At 40.7% G+C, this 12945-nt stretch overlaps 1 protein-coding gene across 1 annotated transcript in view; it reads left to right on the forward strand.

The window, feature by feature from the left end:
* The window catches only part of LOC139715701 (poly [ADP-ribose] polymerase tankyrase-2-like), a 35566-nt gene extending 26689 nt beyond the window's left edge, over positions 1-8877 (forward strand). Inside the window, exons 16-22 of the mRNA XM_071627252.1 lie at positions 643-765; positions 1359-1907; positions 2537-2755; positions 4138-4318; positions 5196-5382; positions 5776-5932; positions 6212-8877. Coding sequence (XP_071483353.1) covers positions 643-765; positions 1359-1907; positions 2537-2755; positions 4138-4318; positions 5196-5382; positions 5776-5932; positions 6212-6271 — 1476 coding nt within the window. The 3' untranslated portion in view covers positions 6272-8877. The remainder of the gene's footprint in view (positions 1-642; positions 766-1358; positions 1908-2536; positions 2756-4137; positions 4319-5195; positions 5383-5775; positions 5933-6211) is intronic.
* The last annotated feature ends 4068 nt before the right edge of the window (positions 8878-12945 follow it).

Genomic DNA, 12945 nt, shown 5'->3' on the forward strand with positions numbered 1-12945 from the left:
AGATTGAAAGACTGGTGATAGCAGCCGCCTGATATCTTTACAATTATTTGCAGATTTGAATGTATATTAATGATTTATACATTGTATTACCACTGCAAGCAGTGGAACAATTTCTTTGGAAATGTTCAGTTTTAGTGTGAAAAAACCTCGTATCAGCAATTACGATGTGCATGTGATGCAAATCTTACACCTTTTTTTTTATTTTGATTACTTTAAACATTGAAATTTTCATTGTGTGGAAATGTTTGCACATTTAATGCAACATGAAAATAGTGTAAAAATGTAAGTGAGTGAAATTTATTTTGCTTGTACACATATGATAATATCAAAGAGTTCATATCCTTGATATGTAGGTAGGTTTATTGTAGGGATATAACTGTTATGTTATTTGTAGTTTTCTTCACATTTGCTAGTCTTGTAGCATTAGTGAATGTGCTGTCATAATGCAGACTGGTGCAGTCGGACATGCTATGTGGCAGAGGGTAGCTGTTTGAAATACTTGCTCAGTTGTCATGACCGTCCGCAAAATGAAAATCACATGAAATTCATCATACCCAGCAGAATACACACAAAAAAAAAATGATAAACTTGCATAAAAATGTCTGCATTTACATTACCACTCATGTCCTCCTTAATTTGCAGCATCTGGACATAGCTGCCTTACTCATCAAACACAAGACGTGTGTTAATGCCGTAGACAGGTGGAATTTCACACCCCTTCATGAAGCAGCTCAGAAAGGCAGAACGCAACTTTGTGCCCTACTTGTAAGTCTTCAGTGTCATAGTTCTGTGTTTGTTTGTGATAGATGCAGCAATTCACAGTCAGGCAATGAGTGTAATTTACTGTTTTAGAACATTGAAGAGATGTTTCCAATTCGCATCTGCTGTGAAGGGGGTTACCATGTGCATAATAAGTGTTTTTTGGTGTGCTCCCTTTGCAAAGAGAATGCTGTAATTTGTCCAGACTACTACTGCTTTTCTTTGTCCATTAGGCATAATTTTGTATTAAGAGATGTGTCATTCTATAATATGCGTTCAGTTCTTTAAATATGAGTAGAAAACGAGAGCAATGAAAAGTATTAACTACTGTCTATCTTATGGATAGAATGACAGTTAATGTACAGAGATAGATCATCGTTTATCAATGTTGTGTCAGACAGTGAAGTGAAGAGCACATTTCTTACACCAGCTGAGCAGCATAACAGCTTCATACAGTTGTCCTAATGTTCTCTAAAATATTTACAGGCATGAGTATTCTGTCCCTAACATGAGGGACAGGGAGTGCAAATGTAGGATTGTATCTTCAGCATATACAGTGTGTATACTCACAATGAAATCCCATACTTTTCTTTTATTAGCTTGCTCATGGTGCTGACCCAACGATGAAGAACCAAGAAGGGCAGACGCCCCTTGACCTCGCGACAGCTGATGATGTCCGCTCCCTCTTAGTGGATGCGCTTCCTCCGACAGCCATAAGGTCTCCATCATCAATCCCAGCACCGACGACCACTCCCACCACGCCCAACCCTCAGACTCTTAACCCAGGCATTAGGACTGCCGGTATGGGTGTCAGTGCACCGCCCACCACCAACTTCAGACCTGCCTCGGCGCCGGTCGTGGGGAGCACCAACGTGGGTGCCAGCAGTGGACTCAACATGCTGGGAGGCGTCGGCAGCGGGCTGAGCACCACCGTGGGTGGAGCCAACAGTGGCATGGGCAAAGCGGTAGTGGGAACCATTGGCGGTGCCGGGATGGTGGGTGCCGTGGGGCAGTCGCTGCCCGCAGACAGCGTGATGAAGTTTGAGCGAGGGGCGGTGGAGGGGAACAACCCCATGGACATCAGTGTGGGAGCCTTCCTCAGCAACCTCCAGCTTGATCACTTGAGGGATATATTTGAGAAGGAGCAGGTGAGTACAGAGCTCAAAGTTTATAAAGCTGAGGTGACCACCATTTCTGCATGGAATGAGCTAAGTTGCAACAAGTAAGCCAAGCTTTTCATAGCATAGATCATGTTTGACATGAGGATTTGCCGAATCTATGCCTGGGTCTTCCTGAAATCTGCAGGACAAGGTAGGGCACAATAGAAACTAGAAGAAGGAGATGATGGATTGCCAACCAACAGATCATGCGATGCAGGTAACTGCATGAAGATTTTCAAAATGCCCTATCTTTCAGCAACTATGATGCCACCCATTAAACTTCTCTCGGTAAAGTCTCTTAGTGATCATGAAGCATAATTTGTATGAAAACCTGAGTAAAAGGATTACTCTTCTCTGAGAAAATCAGCTTGTGAGTTACTACGGTAGTGCATAGCCTTGTGTATTGTATCTTGTATACTGATTTCAACTATAGCTGTGAGATGGGTCACTGAAGACTCTGCAACCAGTTTCCTTGTCACAAACGAAAGTAATACACTGTAAGTGCGTCTATCACGCAAGTACCAGGGTACTAGAATATATTTCATGGAGGCTGCTATACAAGCAACCAGATGGAAGACTATTCATCGTCATGGTTTTGCCAATGTCTCCATCCGTAGATAACCATGGATGTCTTGGTAGAGATGGGCCATGAGGAGCTGAAGGAGATAGGCATCAACGCCTTTGGACACCGTCACAAGATCATCAAGGGGGTGGAGAGACTCCTTGGAGGACAGAGTGGGGCCAATCTTCACCTCGCCATCCACACCAATCATCAGGGATCCACCCTCATTGACATGCTTCCAGAAACCAAAGAATATCAGTCTGTGGCCGATGAGGTACTATAATTATTTCTCTGTTGTTGTTGTTGTTGTTGTTGTTGTTGTTGTTGTTGTTGTTGTTGTTGTTGTTGTTGTTGTTGTTGTTGTTGTTGTTGTTGTTGTTGTTGTTGTTGTTGTTGTTGTTGTTGTTGTTGTTGTGATTATTAACCTCATTGCATTATCAAATTGGTGCTGTCATAAATGTATGTTCTTGTTGGGGGGGGGGGGGGGTTTCAGGGGTGGGGGACTTGGGTTTAGAGGTAGGCACGCAGTAAACTCATATCCAATTCATGGCTTATTACTGCTGTTTCCAAAGGCCGTTTATAGGAGCAAGGATGCTCTGTGAAAACACCATCATAAAAAAAAAATATATGGTTTTGAATCAGAGATGTATCAGTTGCAAAGAAATTGGTTTTAAAATGCAAAAAACTTGTAGGAGCAATGTGAGTGAGCCAAATTAGCTTTACTTAGCCATAATATTGGATGTGTATGTAGTACCTTCTTGGGGGGGGGGGGGGGGGGGGGAATGGCAATGTTGATACAGCTTATTTCATGTATGCCCACAATGTATCATGCAGTGGAACCAAGGACACCAAATGTGACCGTGCATCACAAAACCAACAAAAAGTCGCACCCCTTGATTTTACGTGAGGACTCGAAAAAGGTGAAACTGGTCAACTAAGTCAATCTTGAGTTTTTTATGTTTTCTGAAAGAGCTATTCTTCTGCATTATTCCTAACTTTTGGATCATAAAATGAATGGGAAAGTGTGTTTTCAGAAGTTTTTCTGCGACCCTCTTTTGTAAAGTAGTTAGACAAGGTGTGTCTTAGAAGCCCCTTTTTCATTTCTTGAAAATCCTTTGCACACTCTTCACTTTCAACTCTAATAACTTTGGAAAGGATAATACTACTGCTTTGAAAGTTGGCATTAAGCATGGACAGAATGTGTTAATAGAGCATGCATGCTCAATTTCAGCTTAATCTGATAATCCCTTTATTATTGTTGCTCCAGTGGTTTACATCCTGTTTTTGTCCCATTCATCACACAGCTAGCACGGTCTGGTAAAGATTAAGAGCTTGAATAGAGACCCTTTACTTCAGAGCCTCTTTTCTCAGTTCATACTTTTCAAGAGTGTGTGCTTTCTTTCCAATATTTAAATGGTTAGCAGAGTCCATTTGTAATGAGTTATATATCATTTCAAAGCTTAGAGTCTGCTCTTTCAGAATCTGCCCTTAATTAAAAATCCATGTCTGGCGACTTTTTGTTGGTTTTGTGATGCAGGGTCACAAATACCCATTATAAATGGTAATGGCACTCAGCTGCTCGTTTCAGAGCTCAGATCACCTTCATTTCAGGATGCCACATCAACCCTTCCTTTGTCTATGTCTTCCACCCCAAAGATGCAGAATACAATTCGGGAGCACAGGGACAATGGCCAGGCTGGGGGCATTTTCAACCGCTACAACATCATCAAGATTCAGAAGGTGCGCAACAAGAAGCTGTGGGACCGCTACGAGCACCGGCGGAAGGAGGTCTCCGAGGAGAACCACAACCATGACAACGAGAGGATGCTGTTCCACGGTGAGCATCAGTCTCTATGCAAATTAGTTCATTGTCCTATGTCAGCACATCCCAAATTACCTTCTGATTACCTGTAAGTGGCAATATTTGTGATGCCGTGCTATTGTGTAGCAGGATGTCTTGTCCACAGGAAAAGGGGATGTGAATGTTACTGAATGTTACTGCAAGTGGTCTCAATGTTTGTGAGATGACTCTAAACCTATGAGGCAATGTCCTCCCCCTTGTATTGTGTCATACGACAGAAGAGGAAAAAAAGATTAAAGGCATAATTTACCATTTACAGATAAAACAAAAACCCAGCAGTAGTACTTCAGAATTGTTCCAAAATGTGAGTTAGGGATAGAAACAACCAATGTAAAAAGTTGAACCAGTGTAATCGATGTTAAGTACTGTTAAATATACAAAATGTGAACAATAGTTATAATAAAAAATGTTTCCAGACTAAACCATCTACAGTTATGGTTTAGTGAGAAAAATGGTGATATCTCCTTATATTTTAGGCTTTATTGCAAAAATTTGATGTCATGGTAGGATGTTTTGTGATACAACTGACCTACACATATGCATCAAAAGTGATATCTTGAACATTTTTTTAAATCACTGCTCCCATAGGTAAACCTGACCTTTAATCTGTTTTTCTTCTGTGGCGTAATGTCACTGTGTGTGTCATGAAGCTGGTTAATCAGATGTGTTGACTTACTGAAATTACAATGAGCCAGGTATTATGCAGTGATGTGGTTGCAGTACAAGAAACTAAAATGAAAAAAAGAACTGAGTCAAATCATCCTGCTTGCAATCCTATAAGTGAAAGATTGTCATCAGCTTCAGGCGCTACAGTGTTACATGACATCCAATCTTGCTCTGTCATCTTCTGCAGGCTCACCCTTTATCAACGCCATCGTCAACAAAGGTTTTGACGAGCGACACGCCTACATTGGAGGCATGTTTGGTGCCGGCATCTACTTCGCCGAGGACTCGTCCAAGAGCAACCAGTATGTCTACGGCATCGGTGGGGGGACCGGGTGTCCATCACACAAGGACAGGTCCTGTTACATCTGTCACAGGTAATGAATCCTGTCAATATGTGTCACCCTTCTGATTGGATGTACCTTCATTTTCTTGTGGTCTGAAATCATGACCGTGTTCGTGTGTGCCCAACCTATAGTATCCTAATTCTTGTTGTGATAAGAGAATGCAAATGGATTCTTGATTTTAAAATTTTTTTACCAATTTTGTATTTCCCAGCTTGCTTCTAAAACATAGCTGATTTTGATAGGTGAATGGTAATAACCATGAAAGTGTGTGGGGAAACATTCATGTCATGAAAGATGAATGCAAAATCTGAAGCCATATATATGGTAGCAGGGAGAAACACGGCAGAGGAAGACCAAAATAACACTCTGTTATGATTATCACTCTCAATGTCAATTTCTATATTATTTGCCCCACCCAACCAGACAACTGCTGTTCTGCCGGGTAACTCTTGGGAAGGCATTCCTGCAGTTCTCAGCCATGAAGATGGCTCATGCCCCGCCAGGACATCACTCGGTCATTGGCAGGCCAAGCGTGGGAGGCTTGGCGTATGCAGAATACGTCATCTACAGGGGAGAACAGGTAAACCAGTGTAGTGTGGTATTCCATGATTCACATTTTCTCTCCTTTTCTTTCCTTTTCTTTCATATAGGAGTTATATACTTTAATTGAACCACTTTATTTCAGGAGTGGGAGGCTAAGTAAATGTCAGTGAAAATTCTTGTACAATGTATGTGGTCTTACAGGGGGACACAATGGAGTATCTATGAAAATATTCACTGGTTGCTATTCTCTTGATGGCACAATAAATGCATCATTTGCAAAACTGTCCTACTTTCTACTCCCTCTTTCTCTTGGCAGGCGTTTCCGGAATACCTCATCACATTCCAGATTGTGAAGCCCGACAGCACAGACAAGTGAGCCCGCTTGAGTCTGGAACAGAGGAGTTGGATTAGACTCGTTCGTCGAACTGAGAGGGGATCAGCTGCAATAAAGAGTTCCCACAAACTTTTCCCTCCCTTCCACCAATGTTGGGGGTCATAAAACTGTGTTTGCTGGGAGGCCGGAGGGCAGACGTTTCCATCTTTTGAAGGCCAGGGCTCCATTGGCCATGAATCATTGCGATGAAATCCCACCTACACATGAGAGCCAGAAGCGGAGGGTGAGCGTAGTTGTGAGTTTTGGACTCTAAGGGTGACCTTCAAGAGTTCCCACCTGCGAGGTGCTCATAATGTGAATGATGTTAATTCGAGCGCTCTGCTGGTTGTACAGGGAGATCCTGCAACACAAGCATCCTTTGCATTGTGGAACAACTTCAAACCGAGGACTGTTCCACTCAGCCGTGCCATCCACACCTAGTCATGCCATTGGACAACTGCCTCATTGGGAAGTTTGGGCCGGACATGTTCCATCTTGCCTGTAGAGACACTTAATCTGCCCTTATTGAGGAGTAGTAGTATTCATTGCCTTTCTGTACAGGAAATTAGTCGGTAAAGTTTGTTTGTATAATATATAACTCTGTCCGTGGTCCAGTGATTTGATCAAGGGGAATAATCATGAAGCTGCCACTAGTAGGGAAAGAAAATGATGTGAAGCTACCATTCAAGCAACTATAATGCAGTGTGTGTTCTGTTTCTTTACTGGTGTTGTGATTTTGTAACAATGTATTTGATGTCTGTTATCAATCACTTCCTTCCCCCACATTTTGTAACAATAGGGAGCTTTAGATTTGCGACGCAGACGTTGAGACACTGATTGCATTAGCTGTTCTCCGCTCTCCCGGTGTTGTGTTGCAAAGAAGCTGTAGATTACACGAGGACGCAGCCTATGTAAAGTACAATGGCGCTGCCACATGATCACTGCATCAAGTAGCTCTCTGCATCGTGAATTGAGTGGACGCAAAAATGGCCTAGAACGCTTAGTGAGAACTCGTACAACTTGAGATCAATTTTGATAGACAATTTTGCACATACGCAGAACAGGCTTTTTTTTCCTACTGAACGTCCACATCGCGAAAATCTAAAGCTCCCTACTCTTTACATCTGGTGCTATATCCAACTACCACTTTGACAAAACTTTCACCAGTCCAAAAAATCAGATCTTTTTAGCAGACAGGAAAGTAGAGCATTTCAGACATGGGAGTCAGGAGATGAAAGAAGAAATTATCCAAGCCAGAGGCAACGATACTAGAGAAACAGATATACCACATACACAAAGTCAGAGCATAATGGGAAATATAGTGATAGGCTATTTAGATGCTGGTAAATCAGCTCTGAAGGCATATGTGACAGACCAGCTCAAAACCCACAAAAAGTAGGCCAAGATGAATTTCCACTTTTCTACATAGTTTTAAAGAGTAAGCTCTAAGCTTGAAATGACATATAACTTGTAGAAATGGGACTGTCCTGACCCATTCAAAAACTGAGGTAAATAAGAGAAAGCTAGGAGGTGTAGTTTTTATAGAAAAAGGAAAAAGATGGATTTAAAGAATAGGATCATTCAGACATGTTGTGAAAATGTATTCTCTTTCCCAGCGAAAGCAGTGCCTGTCCAAAAAAAATATGATCCACATAAACTGCCAATATCTTGATTTTGGTTTATTTTCAACTGCAAAACTTTGTTAGAAGGTACAGAAAATAATTACTGTCCTAGGTATGAAAACTTAAAAATTTGAGTCAGTCAACCAAAATGACATATTTTGGTCCATTACAGAGAATACTAAACTGCGAATTTTTGTGAGTTTTGAGCTGGGCAGTCACGTATGATTGATATCAATGTGTAGCCATTTTAATGATATAATGTGGTCATGCTACTTGTACCCTATGTGTTTCAGATCCGTGAAAAGTCATTAATTTCACATTTTTAGATGGACAAAAAGTAGCCTCATGATGATGGGGGATTTGTTTCTTGGCATGCCTTGAATGTAGGTCAGATATTTCTTCATTGTGTCTTTTTTTTTCTTTTTTTTCGCCGATGTGCACGAGTGATATGCCATTCCCTACTTAAAGTACAAGCAAATAAGATAAAAATACAAATAATTACCACCTCATGTTGCCGTGGTGACCATGACAATTTCCCTGTCAAATCTGTGTGTGACAAGATCCACGTAAACATGAAAGTAGTCCAAGTTAGGCGACTTAATCTTGTTTATATCATGCATGCAACCAATGTGTACATTTTTTTAAAATAGAGAGAATCTTGCTCATACTTAATCAACATTCTTTATACTTAATAGATGTAATTATAATGTACGAGCAATGAGCCCTCAACTGTACTATTTTCTCCCTGTATGTTTTAATGAGCAAATGTTCATGTCTTGGAGATGTTGCCCACTCCAATGTTGTGGCAGGCCACATCTGGGATGGCAATATGAGTATACCTTACAAATTTCTTTCTTGGTATGGCTCATGCTGAAACATATATCTCTCCTCACCACACATCAGGAGACTCGCATTATAACAAAGTCCTTGGGACCGGCAGTTTTCTTTCATTATATCAAAACTTTGTAATAACCGAAGGTTTGCACCTTAGACTCTAATGAGTATAATTTTTGTGTCCTGAATTTTTAATTTGTATTAAACAAAATTGCTTTATAACTGTGTTTGCTGTAACAGGAGCATCTTGTACTACTTTGCAGGTGCCCAGTATATATCCACTCAATAGTTTTTAGACTTTAATCACATTCTATTTGACAGAATTCAGTGTCCCAGAATCAGCAAATGACATCAGGATTGTCCATGCAAATTGCAAATTGACTGAGAAATGTTGTACTCAAACTATGGTGCTGTTGATGTGGTTAATTTGTTAATAAAGCAACTGTTTCATTTACTGTTCAAGTAACATATGAGTAGTCTTAATGCAAGACACACTCACTGCTGATACTAACTAGCCAAGATTGTGTGTGTGCATAGTTTTCGTCAATTTCACCTATGATGTGGGAAATTTAAACATGTAGTCAAATGCAATTTTGGCAAGAGAGCAAGAGGTGCATTTACTATAATTGCCATCATCTCTTTTAAAGTATGTGTGTTTCCTTTATCGCCATAGCGACTCTGCTAAGTAGCACCAAGTTGAAAGCTTTTACCTACCACTAGCGTCCATTATGGTCTTGTGCAATGGCCCCTTATGTATCTATTTATTGTTCAATGTGAAGTAACTTATTGATTATGCTCTTCCCATCTACTTACTGACCTGTGCTATGGGCACGCTGTACCACAGTTGAAACAGCAGTGAGGTGAATCCTGCCTCATTAGGAACATGGAGGAAAATTAGGTCTTGTTCATTGCACACCTGTTTCGGGCAGCAGAGACATCATGGCTTGAAGAGAGAGTAATGAGGAATATCTGTATTTTGTGTCGTTTCGTGGCCTTGTATTATGAATTCATTATATCGTGTGATATTTCCACGCATGTGGTGTGGAAAACAGTTGGTGAAAATGACAAATATTCTGCTAAAACACACCCTCAGAGTAAGAATTCCAAATGACATGGCCATGCTGCATAAGAGTTTTAGAAAAAGAATTCTCCCCTCATTACCCAAGTCGATAGATGTAAGCAGAAAATTGTTGTTTTTCAGTGCAGCAGATTTACTGAAGCAGAGTCGATGCACAAGGGAAAGAGTACTGTAAAAGTGGTTTCTTTCGCGGTGGTTTTATTTTCGCGCTTTGAGGTTGAACCACGAATTTAACATCACGTGAAAATGTTTTGAGCTCGTCGCTTGTATAACGCTATCATTACCGACCGCGAATTTAAACACACGCGAAAAAGTCCACACCGATGGAAACCGCGAAAGTTTTTGTACGCGAAAGAAACCACTTTTACAGTAGTTCTCATACCAATCCACTCTGTGGAGAGGAATGAATAGATAGCAGGTTTGGAAGTTGAGGTGAGAAAGGGGACTTCAAAGTTCATTCAAAGTTCATTCAAAGTTTACTACAATGTCTACTTTCCAAAAGGAGCCCATTGAAAAGCTCTATTCCTAATTGATGCTCCTCACAGGGAACACAAAGACATTTTTTTTTTTCAATGCTTGATCCTGCTGTTCTGATATAAAATTTTGTCTGTATCTGAATGTTTTTGTGGAGATTCTTCCTGGATTGTAGCCAAGACATCATGGTCATTAGACTCTTGTTATTGTATTCTCATCATCATCATTACAAAAAAAAAAATAATAAAAATGATAGTAACCAGAGCACTCTGGGAGTGCAGACCTCTGCCAAGCTACTCATTTCCACCACTGATCTTGTTCTTCCTAAGAGATCAGTGATTTCCACCCATACATATGTATGCTGAAAATCACCTGATTTCCCAATATAAAAGCCCTTTGTTATGTCATCAACTTCCAGCTGCACGGCTCTTCGCCCTAACAGAAACTAGGGCCTGCACTTTAGTGCACATTTGCAAATTTCAAAGTAATGTACAGCTTGAACTCCCAAGTTCATTGATCCTACCTGCCAAAATATCAATTTTCCTTCATAGATATATGAAATTTCCCATATCACTACCAAAATTTTATCATCTGTTACATGTGTCGTTCTCAACCTTTCCTGTAAGTTCCATCCAAATTCGTTCTCAACCTTTTGAGTTATTTTGCACACAGACAAACAAACTATCAAACAAACCAATGCTGATGAAAACATAACCTCCCTTGGCAGAGGTGATAATGGTGTATGATGGGCATATTTTAGCTTTGGTCTGTGTTCCTTGTGAAAGTGCTGCACCAAAGTAACTTGTCCACATGGCACTGCTGACCAACTTTCACAACTTGCCAATCTGAACTCTTGTTTTTAAAAGCATTGATGTAAATTGGTTGATTTTTCAGCATAAGGAAGTTGCAATAAATCACAAGAAAAGAAATAAGTAATTTTTTTTTAATGTCCAAGTTGGCCACAAGACGACAGGATTTCAGCGCTGCAAAACGTGGTGGGTCTCATGAATGCAATGCACAATAACTTCTGTGCAGTAGGATCTTGTAATGATTTTCAGCGATTGCCCTTGGATGTAGCAGAGCTGATTTCAATCAAGCAAGTGTGGAGGCTTTTAGAGGCATCTGTTTATGGGTGTAAGATGCATTGATGTCCATTTTGAAGGCGACATAGAGAAGCATTGCGTATACTTTCACTATTTGAGGTTTCAAGTCTTTATAACACATTATAGAATGGGTAGCGAGAATCCTGCGATCTGATTGGTCGAGAGCTATGTGTTCATTTTTACTGGCCGCACGCTGAGTCACAGTGGTAAACATGTTATCGCGCACTTAGCAAGAGTACGCGTACTTGTAACAAAGGTTCGCGCACTAAAGCAAGCGTTCGCGCACTCAGCTTGGCCATGCATCCAGTAAAAACTGATGCATGGCTGGCCATGCATCCAGTAAAAACGGTAAGTACGGGTATGCATGCCCGTTTACGGAAAGCCAAAAGGAAATGCATCCAGTAATTTTGTCATCGGGTAACACGATAGAAAACTGGGTTTTTGACAAGAAAATTACCCATTCTATAAATCAAATGACGCACATGTCTTTTCGTGCGTCAGTCGGAATATAGTGTGCATGCGGTAACTATGGAATTTAGCCTAAACCCACTCGGCTTCGCCTCGTGGGTTAAGCATTCCATAGTTACCTTATGCACACAATTCCGACTGACGCACTCAGACCTGTGCGTCATTTGTATATCGATGAGTTCACTCTTGCTATTATGCTGCTGGATATGGTTTCAATGAAATTACACTTGTCCTCATTCATCAGAACCTTTTGTACCTCAGGTGCTCTATGCACTTGTTTCATTGCATACCACTTTCCCTTACTCATTTTCAATAATGTTGCCAAAATGAGACATGCAGAAAGGGTGATCACATTACAATTCTATCTGGTACAAAGTTACTGGTACAAAGGCAGCCATATCTTGAATTCTAAATTTCATGTGGTTGCCAAACAATGCATGGTTACCAAAGCATGCATGCATGTGTTTGGCACAGTAAGTAAGGTGGATCTCTTCCTACGTCGCTTCTGCAAGTAATATGTTGCTGTTGTCTTTTTTCAACTTTTTTGTAGCCGTTCTCCACGTGACATGCACAAAAGAAGACCAGAAAAAAAAAAGGCCAACCATAAACAAATCACCTCACTTATATCTAGCATAGTCAAGTGGAGTGTTGCCAGATTACAAGAGCATTGAACATGTTTACTTGTCGAAGAGACAGAACAAAATTTCAGTGTAATACAGGGGTATCATGGAAAGTCTGCCCAATGGTGTCAATACCATTCCACAGCAGCCGTCTTCATCTGTCAACCAACAAGCTGTTGTACAGTAGACTACCTATATCTGTGCTTGTGTGTACAGTATGGTCAATCCCACCTCAAGAAAACTTTGTGCCACAGGTATCATGCTGTGTTACATACAAGCTGGTTCATAGGATGTCTGTCTGTCTGTTTTTTTACCTTTTGTATTTTGTTCTGTAATATGCCTGCATTCTAGCCCTGTCATGGACATGTATAATATGAGAGAGTACCAGTGTGAAACCCTTTCATGTGTTGAGGAAGGTGCACACTGCAGAGAGATTAATCGGTCCTTGCAAATGACTCGGTACAGTATATGTGAAGTA

Source organism: Diadema antillarum, unplaced genomic scaffold (assembly GCF_040938485.1).
Source record: "Diadema antillarum isolate AM-2024a unplaced genomic scaffold, OU_Dant_1.0 scf00000053, whole genome shotgun sequence".
Classification (NCBI taxonomy): Eukaryota; Metazoa; Echinodermata; class Echinoidea; order Diadematoida; family Diadematidae; genus Diadema; species Diadema antillarum.